This window comes from Ceratotherium simum, chromosome 24 (assembly GCF_057802395.1).
Source record: "Ceratotherium simum simum isolate JZ-2026a chromosome 24, ASM5780239v1, whole genome shotgun sequence".
Lineage (NCBI taxonomy): Eukaryota > Metazoa > Chordata > Mammalia > Perissodactyla > Rhinocerotidae > Ceratotherium > Ceratotherium simum.
This window is the reverse complement of record NC_141923.1, coordinates 30,222,878-30,245,425: the sequence shown is the minus strand read 5'-3', so window position 1 is coordinate 30,245,425 and position 22,548 is coordinate 30,222,878. Positions and strand designations below refer to the sequence as shown.

The 22,548-nt window shown below is 39.1% G+C and overlaps 1 protein-coding gene across 8 annotated transcripts in view; it reads left to right on the top strand.

Moving 5' to 3' along the window:
• The window catches only part of PSEN1 (presenilin 1), a 73,885-nt gene extending 53,254 nt beyond the window's left edge, over positions 1-20,631 (top strand). For 7 of the 8 annotated variants that reach the window (XM_014784378.2, XM_014784376.2, XM_087448276.1 and 4 more), the window contains 4 exons: positions 2,575-2,661; positions 6,584-6,757; positions 14,836-14,954; positions 16,256-20,631. In XM_014784378.2, the coding sequence (XP_014639864.1) occupies positions 2,575-2,661; positions 6,584-6,757; positions 14,836-14,954; positions 16,256-16,411 (536 nt within the window). In that variant the 3' untranslated portion in view covers positions 16,412-20,631. Of the gene's footprint in view, positions 1-2,574; positions 2,662-6,583; positions 6,758-9,135; positions 9,933-14,835; positions 14,955-16,255 lie in introns of those variants that run through there. The other variant, XM_087448278.1, reaches the window with a different exon arrangement.
• The last annotated feature ends 1,917 nt before the right edge of the window (positions 20,632-22,548 follow it).

Below are 22,548 nucleotides of genomic sequence, written 5' to 3'. Positions count from 1 at the left end.
CAGCTATGTCATGCAACTATCTACTGGGGCTTTGGGGGAAAAAATAAATAAATAAAATTATAAAAAAAAAAAACAAAACACATGTATGTTAATTTTATACTCAGAAAAAAAGCGTTTACTCAGTTGTTTTAAAATATCTTTCATATATAATATTTTGAAAAACTCAAGTCTATAATATTTGGCATTCTGAGGTATTTTAGCAATAATTAACATATATGGGAAAATATCAGCATAAACCATTACCTCCTGTGTAGGTCAGATAGGTTCAAGAAAGCATCTGTTCTCATGAAATACTAAATCTGTGGTGAGGACTTTATAAATGATTGAGTTTGAGAGGGTTGTTTTTTCTTTTTAACAGAATATAAGAAAACAGCAATATTAATCAGTACTTTTTCTCTGAAGTGGGTAGAAGCATGAATTTGAAAAGTTTTATGTCAATCTTCTCGGCTATTTCTTCTTTAAAAGTACAATCCTTTTATGCGTTTGTATATTCTTCCCCATTTAAGGATATTTGGTTTGCAAAAGGGTCTTACCCTCAGGAAATGTGAACATTTTTGTTTGTTTTCTATTTCCATTTGACAGGAAAAATGCACACCTACTTTTTGAATTAAATCTTTCTTTCATCGTAGTCACTAGCAGAGGTGTTCTACTCTGGTAGCTTATCAAAAATGAAGCTAACAATTTCTTGAGGTAGACCATTTTATATAAAGCTTTTCTTTGATTTCGTATCAGTTTGGGGAGTTTTTAAATTATGTTAATTTTTTAAATTGCATACTTTTCTATTGATCTAAGATGTTTAGTGTTAAGTTGAAAGGTTGGAAAGTGGGTTTTTAAGATATTATTTTAGTAGTATTAATGCATTCAACAGATATATATTCTGTTCATGATCATTTACATCAGGGGTTAGCAAATTCCTACCTGCAGCCAAATCTGGCCACAGCCTGTTTTTGTACAGCCTGTAAGCTAAGAATGCTTTTTATAGTTTTAAAGGGTTGTGAATAGAAAACAACAAAGAAGAATATGTGACAAAGACCAGATGTTACCCACAAGCCGGAAATGTTTACTATCTGGCCCTTTACGGAAAAAAGTTTGCTGACCCCTGGTTTCCATGGTAAAATTAAATGTTAAAACAAAAGAGTTTGTAGCTATATTTTTCCATGCTTGCCTAAAGAAAGAAAAATAAATACCTGCTGTCTTTGTTGCCAAGAAGGCTCCAGAAATCTGTAAGCCTTCTATATGGTGGTCACCTTTCTGTTTCTCTTCTTTGGGTTTGGATTTAAACAGTGTATTGCCTGCCTGGCTCATCTTGACTTTGATCAGTTACTTGGGTTATCATATAATGAAACTTGTTTGACCTCAAAATGGCAAAGCTGTGGTCAATGAGTGAGCGTGGCCATTATAGAATCTTCTGCCTCTTTGGTTGTGTATTTTTTCATAAGTTATTCAAGAAGCCTAAGAGTATTAGGAACATGGATATAATTATAAGATCAGTGATAAAAAGCCAGAGGGACATATATGCCAAGTATCTTGTTTAAAGTTGCTTACTATAACCAGATTGGTGTCAGGTTGCTGCTGGCATTTGGCTCCTGCTGTAGACCTGTATGACACATATTTATATGTATTTTTGTATTATCGTTAGTGTATCTTGAGGATAAATTCCCAAAAGCGGTGTTCCTGGGTCAAAGGCTTAATGCACATGTGGTTTTGTTAGATTTTACCAAATTCTCCTCCAAAGGGGCTATACCATTTTTCATCCCACCTGCAGTATATGAGAAGCACCATTTTAAAGTATGTACATTGTCAAATATTGAATCACTATGATGTACACCTGAAACTAATAGGATATTGTATGTCAGTTATACTTAAAGTATTCACCTTGTCTCTAAACTAAAATGTGGTACAGATGTGTGTGTATATCTAATCTATATACATGTATATGTATTTTTGTGGAAGGGACATAGAAGAGGCCAGTTGACTATCCCCTTTATATTTATTGCTTTTAACCTTTTTTTTTCTTATTTCTTGTGTATAACAGAATTTAGCATTATTGAAAATCCCAGAAGTGAGACACAATGTGAAGGAAACTTATTCCATGCATCTTTCAAATTATAATCATCTGATGCTTTTATGAGCCCCAGTTTGTCCTCTAATTTAGTTCCAATAAGTAATTTTCATCAGTGAATTCACTCTATTTTAGGATATTCAACCAGTCCAGCTATTAGGATATTCAACCAGTCCAGCTATTGTTTCAGTGGCATCTTGCTGGCCTGAACGGTTTTCTCTCTGGTTACTTTTCAGGGACTGAAAATGATGATGAACAGTTTTACAGTAGCAGCTGCAGTTTGAAAGCTACAGTAAACATTCACTTTCAGAATTTTTTCTTTTATCTGCCAAAATCAAAGAGAATCTTTTGTGGTTTTTAATATGCATTCACTTCTGATTGTTAAGGATTCTTAAGGCAACAACATTAAGAAGATTCATGATATGTGATAAATACTGGCCTGCTCTCTATTCATGTAGTTATTCCCCTTCTGTGTTTTGAGTGCTTACCTGGACTTTTGTCTTTCTCAACAGCAACCATGGTGTGGTTGGTGAATATGGCAGAAGGAGACCCAGAAGCCCAAAGGAAGGTATCCAAAAACTCCAATTATAATGCACAAAGTAGGTGACTTTTATTTGATAATTTCCTGGTTTTTCGGGGTCGTTGTCATCTTATAGGCTAACAATGAGTTATGAAGCAATGATTTGAACCTCTTTCTTTGGTCATGGACTCTTCTGAGAATCTACTGAAAGCTGCGTTAATACTCAGTAAATACAGATAAATATTTAAGGAGTTCAAATGCTCCAAACCCAACACTGCAGCCAAGGCACCCTCGGTTAAGAATTTCTGCCATTAAATACCATTGATACCAATATGGAAAGGTTCAAGCAGGCTATCATTTAAAAAAGAAAAAAGCTCGCTCTCCAAACATGTAAAAATGAGAACCTCTTGTCTGACGTGGCCAGAATAACTTAAATATAATTTGATTTGAGATATGATAATGTTTATACTGAAAAGATAAAATATTCCAGGTGGACATGACTTTCTGGAGGAGGATAATAATGATGACCTAGGGTGGGAGATCGAAAGGCCCACTTGTGGACACTACAGAAGATGTTAAGGAGAACATATTTTAGGAGTTGTTATTAGAAAGTTGAGGAACGACAACAAACAAACACATAGATACAGAGATTAGATTAGTGGTTACCAGAGAGGAAGTGGGGAGGGAGGAGGATGAAAGGGGTAATAGGAGGCTGGCCCCGTGGCTTAGCGGTTAAGTGCGCACTCTCCACTACTGGCGGCCCGGGTTCCGATCCCGGGCGCGCACCGATGCACCGCTTCTCCGGCCATGCTGAGGCCGCGTCCCACATACAGCAACTGGAAGGATGTGCAACTATGACATACAACTATCCACTGGGGCTTTGGGGGAAAAAAGGAGGAGGATTGGCAATAGATGTTAGCTCAGAGCCAGTCTTCCTCAGCAAAAAGAGGAGGATTAGCACGGGTGTTAGCTCAGGGCTGATCTTCCTCACAAAAAAAAAAAAAATTTAAAATAAAAGAATAGGTAGAAAGGGGTAATAGGGCCCACGTGTACGGTGACGGATGATAATTAGTCTTTGGGTGGTGAACATGATGTAGTCTGCACAGAAATTGAAATACAGTGATGTACACCTGAAATTTATATAATGTTATAAACCAGTGTTACGTCAATAGAAAATAAAATAAAAAATAAAATTATAAAATGTGTGTGGACGCGTAGAGGGGGAGTGTGTTAGATTAAAATAGGCTTTAAAAAAAAGAAAGTTGAAACAAAAACCCAATATAAATAGTCAAGAAGAAAGGAAACTTTGTTTTAAGAAAAGCAAAGGGCTAACTTTATGAGGAAGCTGAAAAACAGGCAGAATAAAGATTGGTGAGAGACGAAAAAAGGGCCTTAAGTTGCTATTTGTCAGGAATGGGAGAGTTTAGGTTTTACAGAGCCAAGAAAACCGCTGATTTAGCGTTTGGGTAACTGCATGGAGGACACTTTCAGCTGGGAATTCATATTTGGGACTCAGACATCAGGCCCATTCTGCAGTGAGCAAGGCAGCAGAACAAGTAGCATTAGACCAGTAGCAGACCTAGTAGAGAAGTAGGAAATATATTGGAAACAGTTGCTACAAGTCTGGTTATTGTGTTAATCTGTTAAGTTAAAGGAAATTACAAGATTAGTTGTCTATGAGTGTATATGTATATTTTGTGAGTATGAGTGTGTTTTTGGTACATCAAGATTTTATCCTTTTGACAAATGTTGATTGAGCACCTGTGTGCCTGGTGTTTTGCTAGGCACTGGGGATTAACACTGAATGAGATGTCCCATCCTGTGATGCTTATCACCTATTTGGGGAGACAGAAACGTTCAACAGATAGTTCCACAAATAATTCATACAGTTGTGATAAGCAATACAAAGGAGAAGTGTAAGTTCCTATGAAAGTTTATAGGGAAGTAATTTCATTTATTCTGGAAAGTCAAGGAAGGCTTTCCTGAGGAAGTGATAATAGGAGATGGCCAGCCGAAGAGTGGAAGAAGAGTTTTCCAGAAGAAGAAACAACAGGGGCAAGGGCCTTGAGTGAGAAGGAGCTGGATGAACTGCAGAGGTCCTCAGTGGGAGTGCTGTTGGTATTTTGGGTGGGGTGGTTCTTCATTGTGTGGGGCTTCCCCTCACATTGCAGGGTACTTAGCATTCCTGGCGTCTCACCCACTAAATGCTAATAGTGGCTTTGAGGTATTGTAATAGCCAAAAACTCCTCCATCCTAGTTATTTCCAAACACCCCTTGGAAGGGAGATGCTACCCTCAGTTGAAAAACCACTATATTAGCAGAACTAGAAATTAGATTGGAACAGAAGAACATAGGACTCCAAAAGGGATATCTGTTCAGGGAAATAAAGAACTGAAAGGTCCCTGAGTGTTTGAACTCAGTCAGAGTTTGAGGGTGAATTAGTCATAGGTGAAACAGAAAATTTGTTAAGGGAAAAAATGAGACAATTTTCCAGGGAAAATAAAAAATTGTGCAAAAGAAGCAAATATAATTATAGTATATTCTGGCTGGGGCGAAATAGTTTAGTTGTGAATACTATATACATAGTGATAATTGAAAAACTGAACTTAACATAAAATTAGGACATATTGAGAATATGGGGAGAGTTAAATTTATATATGTTCATAAGAGTAAGGGAACTGATGCTTTATCTTCCCTATAGGAAGTGACTACGTGCCTAAAATAAAATCAAGATGCAGCACTATGAGCATACTATTTATAATGAATTACAGAAATAAATACCAAAAGAAATAGCTGAAAGCGTTGAAAGTAGGAGTGAGGATCAGCAGTGAGGAGGGATGGGACAGAGCAGGGACTGCTGTTTTTATTTATAAATCTTATGCTTATATGATTTTATAAATTCCAAACCAGGGAAGATTCAGGTTTTGTGGAGACCTTGGTAAGAAAAAGAATACAAATTACAAATACAAAATTGCTAGGGCCCCTCCCAGAAGAAGTCCATGCAAGTGAGAGGCCTGAAGTGTGCAAGCTTTGTTTATTCATAGTAAATCTACCTCTGCTATGAACTTGTGTTACTTTTATGAAAAATAAAGGAGAAAAAAACATACTATCAACTTGACTTACATCTTTTATTTTTGACGTATAAGGTTCTCAAGACTATCATGTCATGCTCACGATTTTCAGGCAGATCGACAGTCATTAGAATGAAATGACTAGCCCATCAAAAAATTCCCTCCCCACTTTCCCACCCCATTACGCCAGTAATGGTCTACTTGTTAACTTAGTCACTAAAGCCAGTGGTGAGTGCCATCAGTTAGGAAGCTTTCAGCTGCAAAGATCAGAAAACCCAATTCAGTTGCTTTAAACAAAGAAGTGTTTCTCTCATGTGACCAGAAGTCCTGAGGTGTAGGTATTTGTAGGGTTGGTTAATTTTGTGGCTTGTTGAGGTTATCAAGGGCCCAGGTTCTTTCCGTCTTTCTACTTGGCCATCCTTAGATATAGGCTTGGTCCTCAGCCCACTGCTCCTCATGGTCACAAGGTGACAACTGGAGTTCCAGGCATCATAGCCAGATAGGACAACATCCAGGGGAATAAAGGAGTTGATTCTTCCTTAATCTCTCTTAAAGAGTGAGAAAAATTTCCCCAAAATTCCCAGCAGACTTTGCCTCACCACACATTGGCCAGTACCAACCCCACAGCCTTAGAGCTTTCAGTGGGAAGAGGAATGGTGGGATAACAATGCTTGGTTTGGATTGATCAGAATTTACCACCAGAGTCATGTGGGACAGAGGTGGAAACCCAAACAAATCAGTACTCTGCCTTCCAGAGATGGCTATTGGGTAAGCAACCAACAGGCACTGCTACAGCCCATGGTTTGTGGTTTGAGCCAGCTAACCTAGTTATAATGATCGTTGAGTAGCTACTGTTTCAATATAGTTTTCTTAAAGGTATTAAAAAATGTTTCTAAATATTAGAGCTGTAATTTCCACTTTCTCTTGAAGGCACAGAAAGTGATTCACAAGACCCTGTGACAGAGAGTGATGATGGAGGCTTCAGCGAAGAGTGGGAAGCCCAGAGGGACAGTCGCCTAGGGCCTCATCGCTCTACAGCTGAGTCCCGAGCTGCTGTACAGGAACTTTCCAGCAGCATCCTAGCCAGTGAGGACCCGGAGGAAAGTATGTGCATTTCTCTGTGTTGAAAAGTCAGAGATTCCTTTAGGTGCTCCATTATCAAACTCTCCAAAAATAAAATGAATTCACAATGTCACAGTCGAATTCTAAATGATAGTACAGCTTTTAGTGGGAAATACTAATAGTTGGTGCTTTTCTCATAGTTAAATTTTTGTGTGTGTATGAGAGGAAGATCAGCCCTGAGCTGACATCCAATGCCAATTTTTTTTGCTGAGGAAGATTGGCCCTGACTAACATCCGTGCCCATTTTCCTCTACTTTATATGGGACACCACCACAGCACGGCTTGACAAGCGGCGTGTTGGTGCGCGCCTGGGATCCGAACCTGTGAACCCAGGCTGCCAAAGCAGAGCGTGTGCACTTAATCGGTACGCCACCGGGCCAGCCCCTAGTTAAATTTATTAACGGGCCAAATTCTGCCCCTCAGATTTTTGAAATTGGCCCTTTACAGCCTGAATTTGGCATTTGTTTTATAAGGTAAATGATTGTTTTGAAATTATTATTCCGGTAAGACTTTTTGGCTGCAGTATATTTGTGTACAAAGACTTCATTAGTATATTTCACTCTTTGCTGTACAGAGACCTGTAGATTTGAATGTTTCAACCTTTTTTATTGTTATTCCCTTTGTTGGCAAGCACTGTATTTATTGATTTTAAAGAAAATCAAGGAGATTTATGTTATGGGCAGATATGGAGGAGTTTGTTCAGTGTCTAAGGTATGTTGTTATTTAAATAGATTTAGGTTATTAGCACTTGGGTTTCATTATCAACCATTAGAGCCCCTTGGTTAGGGCTCAGTCATCTCTCCAGTTAGTGTTGGTTAGAGATATGATTTATTGAATAAGAGATTGGCACATTTTCCAGCTAAGTTATCCTTAGTTTTTTCATTTTCACAAAAGTGCAACTTGATTAAAACATTATAGTGAAAATATTAAGTAGTTTTAAAGAAACAATACCTAGATTCCTTAACTTCTTTAATCACTAATCACTATTATGACCTTGACATTATCCTTCAGCTTGAGCAGAACACTTCTTACAGCTCACCTTTAACCTTTTAACTGGATCAGAACCTGGGCATATCCATGACTTTGGTGCTTGGCTGAGTTTTCCAGATGTTAGAGCCAGCTGCAGCCTGCAACTTTCACACTCCTGGGACACTAGACGCAATTGCCTCGTCTTACAGTCAGGCTTGAGTTCGCCTTTCCTGGATTTTCTCTGCCTGCAGCCATAGTTAGGTTGCCTCTTCTGTTCCTCTCTTCTTTTCTCAAAGATGCCTAGAGCCAAAAGAAAGAAGTAATATAGCTGTTGAACATAGCGGCAGCATGATTCTTTCATGACTGCCTTTCCAACTTGAAGACTCTGTCTCCCGATCATCTTTTCCTCTCTAACCTTTTTTTTTTTGGTAAGAAAACCCAAGTATTGCCCCTCCGAACTTCAGTTTAATATTTTCTTTATCTGGGACCCATATAAACTGATAATAGACGTTCTTTCCTCATCTTAGCATCCAGCACACACATAACCCTCTCTGATTTTAGTGTTTTAAGCCAGACTTATGGTTACTTAGAAAAAAGTCTCAGTTTACACTAGACTTTGATTTCTGAAAGGCACATAGGTCTTCCAAAACAACCTTTTAAAAATCAACATTGAATCGGAGAACAGAGTTTTTAATTAGAAATGTAAAACACCTTTATTCAGTGTGAAGGCAATTAATCTTCTAGCCCATTTCAAAATATACTTCCATCAAACATCATGCCAGGGGCCAGCCTCGTGGCGTAGTGGTTAAGTACGTGCGTTCCACTGCGGTGGCCCGGGGTTCGCAGGTTCGGATCCCGGGCGCGCATCAACGCACTGCTTGTCAAGCCATGCTGTGGTGGCGTCCCATATAAAGTAGAGGAAGATGGGCATGGATGTTATCCCAGGGCCAATCTTCCTCAGCAAAAAGAGGAGGATTGGCAACAGATGTTAGCTCAGGGCTAATCTTCATCACACACACAAAAAAAGTCATGCCAATAACGGCTTCATCCTGAGTGTGCTACTGATAGACTTAAAATTTATCAGAGTAGTGAAATTAACTTGTTGTTTCCAGGAGTGGAAATTTGACTCCTAGAGATTCTTTTCTGTAGCCTCAAGGGAAGAGAGGGAGAGGGATTTTGCTGTTTTCTTCAAATGGAGGAAGAGATTTTAGTAGTAAACAGGTAAAATAATAAATTTCAGGCAGTTTTTAATATGTTTATATTTATTAAAAAGATAATAGGGGATGTGAGGGTGATCTGGCTGTGACACATGTCACCCCATTGATCGCCAGGGTTGATTCAGCTGATCTGGCTGGCTAGGTGAGTGTCCCCTTCCTCCCTCACCACTCCAGGTGCGTCCCTCCTGAAGCTGCGCACTCAGTCGAAGAGGACGACCTTCCCTGATAGAGGAGGACCATTCTTTGGTCAATGGTATATGAGTAGCTGCGTTCCCCTGCTAGTAGGCTACCCCAGAAGGCTGTCGAGGTCCGTTTGCAGGAGAACGTAGGGTAGTCAAGCTTCCAAGACTCAAGACACATCCAAATGAGGCATGCATGTGGCAGACTGCCTTTCTTATAAAAAAAAAAAAGATAATAGGAAATATTCATTATTTTATTATGTTATTATATTTAGGCTAGGCACATATGCTGGTAGAGGTTGTTTAGAGAAATCTTAGAATTAAAGTATTCACCATCATTTATTGTCTTTACCAGAAAATGCCCTTTTTAATATTAAAGAAATGCCATAAATGTTACCTAAAATTATTTTTCAGAGTTGGCAAAAACAAAACAATAGAAGGCCTAGACTACCATTAGCAGATAGCAGGAAAATCCTAGCAGCCAATCTCAGCATTAATACTTGGCAATAGAATCCTGTTAATTCTTTGTGTCTGACTAAAGCAGTTTCCATTGTGGTGATTTTAATTGTTTGGACGTGGGATATTTTGATTGAATAAATCAAAAGGAGCTGTTGAAAGAAAACGAATTCCTGAGCAACATGATTTTTCTTAGGTTTTATACACTGATTCAGTCTCTTCTGGTTATAGATGAATAAAATTTGTCACTTCAGTAAGTACCTAAAGAAAAAAAGTGATGGCTACTTTTTTGTTTCTTTGCTCTGTTTTAATTTTGCTAATAAAATATATCTACATTTCTCTCTCCATTGAAATGAATTCTGTGAAGTATAACTATAGCATTTTCATAATATTGCTATTATTTAAACAAACATAAGCCTTTAAATGAAAAAAATGTGAGGCCGTAATTTTAAGCCTAACAATACATTATTTTCATTTTTTGATAGCTGTATTGAGATATAATTCACATACTATACAATTCACCCATTTAAAGTGGTGGCTTTATGGGCCGGCTCCGTGGCTTAGCGGTTAAGTGCGCGCACTCTGATGCTGGCGGCCCGGGTTCGGATCCCGGGAGCGCCCCGAGGCACCACTTCTCCGTCCAACGCGAGGCCGAGTCCCACGTACAGCAACTAGAAGGATGTGAACCTATGACATACAACTATCTACTGGGGCTTTGGGGGTAAAAAACTGAATAAATAAAATCTTTAAAAAAAAAAAAAAAAAGTGGTGGCTTTAGTATATTCACAGAATTGTTCAGCTGTCACCGCAATTTGAGAACGTTTTCATTACCCCAAAAAGAAACCCCATGCTCCTTAGCTGTCTCCTCTCAATCCTTCCCATCCCCCCCATTTATAGTGTACATCGCAATGGTTTTTATTTTTTTTATAATTTTATTTATTTATTTATTTTTTTCCCCCAAAGCCCCAGTAGATAGTTGTATGTCATAGCTGCATATCCTTCTAGTCGCTGTATGTGGGACGCGGCCTCAGCATGGCCGGAGAAGCGGTGCGTCAGTGCGCGCCCGGGATCCGAACCCAGGCCGCCAGCAGCGGAGTGCGCGCACTTAACCGCTAAGCCACGGGGCGGGCCCAGTGCAATGGTTTTTATTCATAGATTTGTGCGGCTATCACCACAAGCGAATTTTAGAACATTTTCATCACCTCAAGAGTAAACCCCATTCTCATTAGCCCCCATGCCTCTCAGCACCAACTAATATGCTATCTTAATAGATTTGCCTATTCTGGACATTTCATATAAGTGGAATCATGCAGTATGTGGTCCTTTGCACTGGTTTCTTTCACTTAGCCTAATGTTTTCAAGGTTTGTCTATATTGTAGCATGTTATCAGTGCTTCATTTCCTTTTATAGCCAAAAAATATTCCTTTGTATGGATATGCCACATAATTATTATCTATTCATCAGTTAATGGACATCTGGGTTTTTTCCATTTTGGGTTATTATGTATAATGTTGCTATGAACATTCATGTCTTTGTGTCGACATATGTTTTTATTTCTCTTGGGTATATACCTGGAGTGGAATTGCTGGGTCATATGGTAACTCTATGTTTAACTTTTGGAGGAACTGCCACACCATTTTCCGAAGCAACCATACTATTTTACATTCTCTCCAGCAGTGTATGAATGTTCCGGTTTTTCTACATACTCACCAATGCTTCTTATTATCTGTCTTTTTGATTATAATCATTCTAGTGGGTATAAAGCGGTATCTCATTATGGTTTTGATTTGCGTTTCCCTGATGGCTAATAGTGTTGAGTATCTTTTTTGTATGCTTATTGGCCATTTGTATATTTTCTTTGGGGAACTATCTATTCAGATCCTTTGTCCATTTTTTATTTGTCTTTTTTTATTATTGAGTTGTAATAGTTCTTTATATATTCTAGATACAAATCACTTATCAGATAAATGCAAAATTTTTCTCCTGCATTATTTTTTAAAATTCATTTCTATAGGTTTTTTTCTCCTAAAGAACTTAGTTTCTTATAGGACTTAATACTTGGAATCAGAAGTCTTTCTAAAGCTCTCATTTTTTTAGGCTTTGTATGGGCCAAGAACTTCTCCTGTATTATTTTTAACTCTGATAACAACCCTATGAAATAGCTCTGTAATCCCCATGTTATAACTGAGGAATTTGAGGATTAAAGAAGTTAATCAGCTTGTCTTGGATCACACAGGTACTTAAAGAGTAGAGCTGGGCTCTTCTGCACACCTCAAACTGGTGAGTGTATTCATCAGTCTGGGAAGGTTAGCAAGTTAAAGGGTAGCTGACCTTGCAATTCATAGCCAGATTTCATGGGTCATATTTTTATTTTTTCCACTAAGGAAGCTTCACTCTGGCTTTTATGATTTAAGAACACTGATTTCTCAGTAAGATCTCGTTACCCAGCACTCTGCCTCCTTCTCGCCCACGTGTGGAACAGACTGTACTTCTCAGAGCCCTCAGCCCCAGTCTCTAACTTAAGCAACAAAACTTTTAAGATCAGGGTCAAACTTCAGTTGGGAATAGTTACTTAACAACCAGAAAGATGAAAGACAATTGTAAAGCTTTATGGATTAATATTGGACCCCAAGTCAAAGCATATCTTTTGAATCCATCGTTTAGTCTTTGCTTGATTATCATTTTTAAAAGAACTTGTAAGGTAAAAATAACGTTCAACAACAGAAAATCTAGGGCTTTACATTTCTGTGTAAGTTTTAGGATCAGCTTGCCAATTTCTACAAGCTGATCCTAAAATTTATTTGGAAATTAAAATACCCAAAACAATTTTGAAAGAGAGGAAAAATATTGGTGGACTTACATTATCTGATTTTGAAACTTACTTTAAAACCATAGTAATCAAGACAGGCAAAGGGAAAGGCATATAAATCAGTGGAACAAAATTGAGAGTCCAGAAGTCAACCCTTACATTTATGGTCAGTGATTTTTTGCAAAGGTGCTGAAATATGTAATTCAATGGGAAAAGGATATAATCTTTTCAACAAATGGTGCTGGGACAATTGGATGTTCACATGCAAAAGAAGGAACAGAAACCCCTGCCTCACCCTATCCATCAGGCACACAAAAGTTAACTCAACGTGGATCATAAACTGAAATGTAAGTGGTAAAACTATAAAAGTTCTGGAAGAAAACATAGGAGAAAAACTTCATGACCTTAAGTTGGGCAAGGAGTTCTTCAATACAACACCAATAAATAGAAACAATTGATAGGTTGGACTTCATCAAAATTTAAAACTTTTGCGCATCAAAAGATGCCATTAAGAGAAGAGATATCTGTACGCCTTTGTTCATAGCAGCATTATTCACAATAGCCATGAGGTGGAAGCAACACGTGTCTATTGACAGATGAATGTATAAACAAAATGTGGTACATACATACAATGGACTATTATACAGCCTTAGAAAGGAAGGAAATTCTGACACATGCTACAACGTGGATCAGCCTTGAGAACATTATGCTAAGTGAAATAAGCCAGTCACAAAAAAACAAATCTATATGACTCCACTTATATGAAGTCAAACTCAGAGACAGAAAGTAGAATGATAGTTGCCGGGAGCTAGAGAGAGAGAGAGGAAGAGTTCTTGTTTAATGGATATGGAGTTTTGGTTTTCAAGATGAAAAGAGTCCTGTGGATTGATGACAGTGATGGTAGCACAACAATGTGAATGTACTTAATGCCATTGAACTGTGTACTTTACCACAATTAAAATTTTTTCAAAAAGATACCATTAAGAAAAGGAAAAGAGGGGCTGGCTCGGTGGCATAGTGGTTAAGTTCACATGCGCTGCTTCAGCAGCCCGGGGCTTGCGGGTTCGGATTCTGGGCGTGGACCTATGCACTGCTTATCAAGCCATGCTGTGGCGGTGTCCTGTATAAAGTAGAGGAAGATAGGCACAGATGTTAGCCCAGGGCCAATCTTCCTCAGCAAAAGAGGGCAAAAAAAAGAGGAGGATTGGCAACAAATGTTAGCTCAGGGCTAATCTTCCCCACACACAAAAAAGGAAAAACCACAGACTGAGAGAAAATATTTGCAAATCATATTGCAAGTCTTGTTAAAGAACTTGTATTTAGGATATGTAAAGAATGCTTACAACTCAATAATAGGAAGATAAACCCAATTGAAAAATAGGGAAATGCTTTGGTTAGACATTTCACCAAAGAAGAACCAAGTATTGGTAGAATGTGAAGAAATTGGAACCCTCATGCATTGCTGGTGGGAATATAAACTGGTACAGCCAGTAGGGAAAACAATTTGGTAGTTTCTTAAAAAGCTAAACATAAACTTACCGTGTAACCTAGCGATTGCACTTTTAGGAATCTGCCCAATGGAAATGAAAACAATCTGTCCACACAAAGACATGTACACTAATGATCATAGCAGCATTATTCATAAAAGCCAAGAACTGAAAACAGTCCTTATGTCCGTCAGGTGATGAATGGACAAACAAAATATGGTCTCTCCATACAATGGAAAACTATTCATCAGTAAAAAGGAGCAAACTACAGATACGTGCATTGTTGTGGATAAACCTCAAAAATATTGTGTTAAGTGGAAGAAGCCAGTCACAGAAGATTTCATATTGTATGAGTCCATTTTTATGAAATGTCTAGAAAAAGCAATTTTATATAGAGAGAAAGCAGATCAGTGGTTGCTTAGGGCCTTGGATGGGAGTTGGGATTAACTAAATGGGCACAAGGCATCTTTCTGGGGTGATGGAAATATGGTGGATTGTGATGGTGATTGCATATCTCTCTAAATTTTTTATAGTCATTTAATTGTACATTTACAATGGGTGAATTTTATGAAATAAATGATATCTCAGTAAAGCTGTTTCTTTTTTAAAACATCTCGTAGAGGATCTTGTGAGGATTTATTAGAACAAGTGCCAGGTATAAACTAGACATGCAGTAGATGATAATTGTTATTTATTTTTGTTATTATTTTTGATATATGACAGCAGCATCTGCTGTTAAGACCCTGGAGTCAGCCACATAGAATCTGAAACTTGTAGAAAACCAAAAAAGAAAGAGAAAACCTAGCTAAAGCCTAATTTTGTATGATTATCATTTATTGACTTCTCATTCAGCGCAGGATGGAGTGGAGCAGTGACATTTTTGAATTGTGAAATCATTGCAAAAAGTGACAAACTTTTATGTTCGTAATCTTTCCTTTTTTAGGGGGAGTAAAACTTGGATTAGGAGATTTCATTTTCTACAGTGTTCTGGTTGGTAAGGCTTCCGCAACAGCCAGTGGAGACTGGAACACAACCATAGCCTGTTTTGTAGCCATATTAATTGTAAGTATACACTCATAAAAACGTGTCAGAACTCCTCATCTCAAAACTCCGATGACACTGGCCCTTTACGGTTTTAACCCCAGCTGGGCTGAGTGTTCCATCACCTGGGAAGCTTTTTAAAACAAATAATTGGACCTCATCTCAGTAGTTCTCCACCAGGCAATGCATTAAAGTCACCTTGGAGCTTTAAAACTGCGTCCCCACCCTGAGATATTCTTATTTGTCTTAATTGTGTATTTTTTTAAAGTTCCCCAGGATATTCTGATAAGTACCTCTGATAAGGAACCACTGCTTCACGCCCAGCAGCATAGATATGTAGGAGATCAGCTGTGCTAGATCAGTCTTAAAGGGGTCAGCAGATCTCGCTCAGTCCATGAGTTTTTTTGTGGTGGTTTTGCATTTAAAGCCACAACTTGCAGCACACAGTGTTCCTTTGGGCAGCAAGTGTGAGGCCAGAAAAGCTAACACAATGCGTGATCCCATGTAGTTCTTGCTTATAGTGCCACCACATAACTCCTGAAGCATTCAAAACTGTGATTTAAGTAAATAACTCATATTTCTTACAGCTATTTTTGCTAAAGATGTGATGTCTTTGGTATATAATATGTGAGTGAAGTTAGATAAGAAGTTAGGTGAGTCTTTACTTATGCATTTATTTTGTGATTACATTTGTGATTTATCGGGATCATATAACCAGTTAGAATTTTCATGTATTTTATTTCTCTTTTGAGGTTAGTTTTCTGGGTGTGTTGTATCTTTTAAGAAGAAAATTACTTATTCTGGATAAACCTGAAATGATGCTCAGCCTCCAGACTTTATAGTTAGTGTCTCAGTAACTAGGGTAAGAAATGGACTGTATTATATGGCTGCTCTGTGTTCACAAGAAAGCAATATATTCTCTATAAACAAACTTTTATTGGTTTATTCTATGAGCATCTCTTTGACCCCTCACAGCATAAAGAATGCTCTTCACCTTTGGGATTTTAGCCAGCTAAACTAAACTCACAGTAGAAACTTCAGTATTATTTAATTTTTTTCAAAAATAGTTTTACTTATTTTCAGATTCTGGTCTTTACCTAGAATTAGGGGATGAAATATCAACAATGTGTGCATAATGAACTCTGTGTTGTAAAGAAAAATAAATGTTTCCACATTTAATGAAAACATCTGTTCTAAAATTTAACCTCAAAGGATAGCATTCAGTTAACTAAATTAAAACCAAGACTTGTGATTGAGTTGTTTTGTACGAATTACTTTCTTAATTATGTCTGAGTTGGTGTCTTTTGCCTTCTTTTGCACAGGGTTTGTGCCTTACGTTACTACTCCTCGCCATTTTCAAGAAGGCATTGCCAGCTCTTCCAATTTCTATCACCTTTGGGCTTGTTTTCTACTTTGCCACAGATTATCTTGTGCAGCCCTTTATGGACCAATTAGCATTCCATCAATTTTATATCTAGCATATTTGCAATTAGAATCCCATGGATTTTTCTCCTTTGACTGTAATAAAATCTGGGGAAGACAAAGGTGATTTTTCCCATGTCCACATCTAACAAAGTCAAGATTCCCGGCTGGACCGTTTGCAGCTTCCTTCCAAGTCTTCCTGACCACCTGCACTATTGGGCATCAGAAGGAGCTATCTACAGAAAAAGGTTTTGAACATACGTCATCCTGGTGGACTGAGTCCCTCGGTGCAAAAACTACCAGATTTGAGGGACAAGGAAAAGTGATGGGCCAAGAAGTTGCTGTGTTTCCACCAGTGGTTTGACACTTGGTCACAGGTGGATTTTTACCAACACCGCAGACTCTCAGGACTACCATTACCAAGAGGTTAAATGAAGTGGTTTAAACCAAACGGGACTCTTCATTTTAAACTACATGTTGAAAATCAACCTAATAAATCTGTATTGAATTCTGAACCTTTACAAGAGGTACCGTAAGGAGAGCAGGCACCAGCAGCAAAATGGAAAGGTGGAAAGGGGCTCAAACTCACTTTCAGACTTTTTTTGCTGCACACTTATCCTTTTTAAATAAGACTTTTTTTCACCTTAAGTCAAGTCAGATGTGTAGGTTGATTTTGACGATTTTCGTTCTGAAGCACTGAAACTCATTACCATCTGTGGTTGCCATTTCTTCCAAAGGCCAGTCTGAACTTGAGGTTGCTTTATCTTAAAAGTCTTAACCTCAGGTTCCAAATTCAGTAATTTCTGGAAATAATGGAACTATAACTCAACAATTCCTTATCACCCTTAGGTAAATTTTGGATTTTCCCCCAAATTGCTGATTTCCAGACATAGTTGTGGGTTCACTTGTCCCCGGATAACTCCTTTGTTCCCCATCTCTCCCTTCACTCCCCCCATAAGCAGTTTTCTTTTACAGCAAATGAGACAGCTCTGTTGTGGTAGCTGATCCGGTTATTCAAGGATTTTACTCTCTGTGTGGTGCCAAGAATGTGTTATGAGTCAGTGCTATCAGCCCTGCTGTCATAATTTCTCAAGCAAATACAATGTGTGCCCAAAGACAGTAGAATTAAAGAAGAGTAAAATGGCTGGTGAAGCACTTTCTGTCCTGGTTTTTCTTTTTTTACTACAGCCCATTGTCTCTGACAGTAGGTCAGAATTTAAACCAATAGCCAAAAGCTAGTGGTTTATATAGTTTTTGAATCAGTTGTATCAGTACAAAGCAAGAGTTCAGAGAAAGCCATTGTTTCACTTGGTGAGCTGTGGGAGAACCAAGGGTCAGGAGGAGAACCAGCTGCCAAGAGAAGAAAGAAGGGGCCTCCCAAAGCCAATGGCACCAAATGAGCTAATGTCCCGTGGGCAGATGTTAAGGAGGAGATCCAAGTTCTTCCTCAAGAACCTCACAATGGGTGTTTTGTGGTTTCCCTTCATTACCTTTCATTTCACTGCACCTCTGTGTGAATTGGCGGTGGAGTTCAGGCCCTGTGCAGCTCAGTTGGCGCTGCATGTAGAGCCATCAGCTTGTAGGCAGTGACACCTCTAAATGAAACTTTGTCAGGGCACAACCCTTCTTTCACCACAGACAGCCCTTAGCCACGGTGATCAGACTGTAAGCACTTGTGAGAAGCTTAGTTTCCCCCGTGGCTGAGGAAAGCCCTGCTTTTCCTCTTTTTCCTGCTGCTTTCTCTCCAGCCTATCATATGGTCTGGTTTGGGGTTTTCCTTGGAGTTGAGAATATTTTTTTTCTGTCATGGAATATTTCTTATAGGAAACTACGTTTAGAAGTAGTGTGCTGGTACTAACCTGAGGATAAGTAAACACCGGCTCATATTAGGCGGTTGAGAGCTCCAGGAAAAATAAGAGCTATGCAAAGGAAGAGTGGGGCTTAGAGTACTAGATTCTCTCATCTCTGTTTTTTTTTTTCATTTAGCCCCTTTTTTCCAAGATTCTTTTTCTCCTCAGATATATGGCTGCGTGGGTATTATCTTCTAGAAAGACATGTAATTTAACAACTACAACAAAGCCACTTGAACCCCAATTTATGATTTGAAGCAGTCTTGAGGGAGCCCTGATCTCGAGTAGTTTGTTTGTGCGAGGGTCACAAATGTGCTATATCTTTCCTGAAAGGTTCATCTCAGAAGAGATGTGGTGTGTGAGTGTGTTTAAATCCATCCTGTGTGTTATTGTCCTACGTAGAAAGATTGCAATAAATCTGTCACTTTCTACAAGGTGGAACCCTATCTTTCTTTAAATCACCTATCCCAGATAGAACCTTTTCTTTGAACCTTCTTCTTAGAGTCAATTCAGTTGTTTCTAAAATATCGAAATGCTAGGCTTCCAACATGAAAAAGAGATTGTCACCAGAGAAAACAGTAGCAATTCCACTGAGGATGTGCCCTCACACCTGGGCGAGGAGGTGGCTGTGGAGCCAGGCAAAACAAACGATAAAGCATGACCAGCCCTGCCACTCTGCTTCGTGAGGAGGAGGACAGTAGGTAGAAGAGTGACCCCTAATGTCTGGGTCTGGCTGGCTGACAGAATAAAGAGTGTTTGTGTACAGAATGTTGCTATAAGCTAGCCTGTGGAAATCCCAGCCATATTTGGAAGGTTTGTAGATTTTTTTCCGAAGAGGAAGGGCTTGCTTTCCTGTTTTTGATTCTCGCTGGCTTAGTGTGTGGTCCTAGGATCACAGCTCTCACTATAAATGACTAAATTTTTTGATCAGAAAAAAAATAGAAGCTTTCTAAGCAACTTGGAAGAGAACAATCATAAATGAGCAATTTATTTCAGTACAGAAGCTACAACTATAGAAGTGGGGCTTTTACTTTTAAACTCCTGGATCTCCACTTTTAAAGTGTCCGTTGGTTTGGAAAATCCCCTTCCATAACAGATTCCCCAGCAAATAATAAGCTTAGTACTTGTCCTTTACTAGGCCTCAAAAAACTTTATGTATGTAGTCTTGATCATAATTTGTAGGATGTGAGACAGAAGTTAAGCTACCACATCAGATCTTCCAGGGTCAGACTTCTCAAGGCAGCCTCTGCTCCTGACAGTGCCCGGCCTTGCGTATGCCACCGTTCATGCTCTAACCCTGGAAGAAAAAGAGCTCAGAAGCCACTATGAAAAGATCTGTCCAATGTCTTCCATGTTCCTGGCATGGTGCTAGAGTCTAAAGATACAAAGATGGATAGGATATATCCTCAGAATGCAGCTGTAGTCACTTGTTTTCTGGTATATGCCGTCTTTAACTTCTCTAAAATATCGGATACTTGTCAACCCCTTTTCACAGTTACCATTCTTGAGGGCTTATAATGTTAAAGTTATAAAGGTGACTTGATTATTCTGGAAGCCAATCCTTTCAGTAGAGTACTCTTTTTTTCTCTAAATTTGCTTTTGTAGAGTCTATAAAGAGCAGTCTGACCTGCCATCCTCCTCACCTCCAAGGGTATCATGGACACTGAGTTTGGAAAGAGACTTAAAAACTGGACATTTGGTTTTGTCCTGGGATGAAACAATATCACCATCATAATTTTGAGCCCAGAAGTGATCTTTTCGCCTCTTTTTAAATTCCCAAAACACAGGAAATTAAAAATGATGGTTTCAGCTCTTCACAACCCTCTTTGAAATTGCCGAGCCAAGTGTACTAATGAGGCCGTCATCACGCTTACACCCTGAATCATCTGGATGGCGTCGTCTGAACAGTCCTCCACTTTGGTAGGAAACACCTCAGATTTGTGTATTAAAAATCAGCCTGGTGCTGAAATGAACCCCTTTCTTGGATGTCAAAGTCATTTCTTTGGGCCTTGGGCATTTGCAACATTGCCCTGAGGAGGTAGTTGGATGCCCCCTGGACCTTGGAATATGGTGTTAGCACTTCAGCCCGGTCTGTGTAGCAGGAAAGATTTCCCAGAATGCAATTTTCCTTTTAAAATAAATAATTGTTGCAACAGGGCAGCTTTGAAATCAGCTGTATAGAGTAGCGAGGACAGGATTGTCTTGTTTACCGTGCGATTGGAGGTGCTGGGGTGTGGCTTCAGCAGGATCGTTTACTCTGCCATTCGTTGTCTGGCTTTTGCTTTTGCGGACATTGCTTTGTACATGATTCAGACTGTGAATACATCTTTTTTAAATACCTTTCAAATTCTTGGTAAGATATAATTTTGATAGATGATTGCAGATTTTCCTGTATTTGTCAAATTAATAAAGACCGCATGAATACCGCTGTGCTTGTTTTCTTACATCCAAAATTAGATAATCTGTAACTTTAATGTGTGAGAACTGTTCAGCAATTATCAGGAAACAGTTTAGAAACAAATGCATTGTTTCTGTCCTTCACTCGTAATAAAATGGTATGGATTATGGGGGTGTGATATTAAATCTAGTTATGGAAAGTCTCAAAACAACTATTCTAAGAAAAATACTTAGTTTCTGAAAAATATTTTTTCTAGAAGATGTGTAACTCAAATTAATGTAAAGACTCAAAACAAGAGCTTATAGGACACATGTAGTACAATGCAGATATTTGTACTGCATTGTACACCTTTAAAAAATTATGTAGGGCGTAGTGGGGTGGCCCCACGGTGTAGCAGTTGTGTGTGCGCGCTCCACTGCTGGCGGCCTGGCTTCAGAACCCCGGGCATGCACCGACACACCGCTTGGCAGGCCATGCTGTGGCAGCGTCCCACGTAAAGTGGAGGAAGATGGGCACGGATGTTAGCCCAGGGCCAGTCTTCCTCGGCAAAAAGAGAAGGATTGGCATGAATGTTACCTCAGGGCTGATTTTCCTCTCACACACACAAAAAATTATGTAGGGCACGTTAATGGAAAAAAAGCAATATTACTTTTATTGATCTGGTAGAGCATAGATTGTCCTATCATGGTATCCCCAAATTCTGCAAAACCTTTTGTTTCTAAACAGTGAATAGCATACACAATGTTGGAAATTATTGATCAGAAATAAGTTTGTGGCAGAAAAACCAGAGTTGGCCCTTGTCTTCAGAAGGAGCACATAAGAGATGGATGCATTCCTGGCTACGCTGGCAACGGGCATCAAGAAACAGGGAAGGTGTTCATTCCCTCCTTTGGGAATCGGAGGCATCATTTGCTTTTATGCATCTTGTAGGCAGTGTCACTGCCACAAGTGGTGGCACTGCCACGGAGGCATCATGATTTGTCCTCATCAGCTGGGAGAGGATTCTGATTTTTAGGGGCCTTGACAATGGTGCCCTTGATGAGAATGAAGAATGCCCTCGAGCAGGGTTGAGAAGCAAGAGTAATGAGGCTGGATTTCCTGCATCACTAGGTAAGGACCACGGTTTTCTGCAGCCAACCATTCTCTCCGAGGACTTTTCTGTATGCCGTGTGTGTATGGGTCAGGGGGAGACCCTGCCCGCAGGTAGCTTAGGATCTGGTTAAAAGTGAAATGACAGCATACTTGAGTACAGCAAGTACAACGTTGACTCACTACATCACTTGAATGGGAATGCAGAGTAAAGGAGAGATCCACAAAAGACAGGTTTAAGATGGGAGTTTTCCCGAAAACAAAGTTTGAAACATGTTTAGGAAGACTCTGGCAAGAAAGCAAAGAACATACACTAAAAACGAAGGAAGAAGTATGTGGGAGACACCCAAGGATAACTGGTCTTTGAGTTCAGGTGATGATTTACCCAGAGGAAAACGCAATTAGCATACCAAATCTGTTTCCATATTTACTTCGACTATACCTCCTTCCTTAAATGACTTGTAGAAGCCGTGGAGGATGATGACCTGACCTACCACATGGGCCTTTCAGCAGTGTCTTATGCTTGACGAAGATTGTTTATCTAACATGGGCTGGCTGGCCCTTCTGTGCCTGGTATGCTGTGCCCTCTAAAGGGGAGAGATGGAAGAACCTCAGAAGCCAGGTTTATTGGGTTAATTCTTGGGAGAAGGAGTGACATACTCTTGCTGCCTCTGTTTGTCTTTTCTTTTTTTCTAAAATTGTTTTAGTTATGTAGTAACCCAAGGTCAATTCCTCATGCAGAAAGGAATGGATTTTATTGCCTTTTTTTTTTTTTTAAAGATTTTATTTATTTATTTTTTCCCCCCAAAGCCCCAGTAGATAGTTGTGTGTCATAGCTGCACATCCTTCTAGTTGC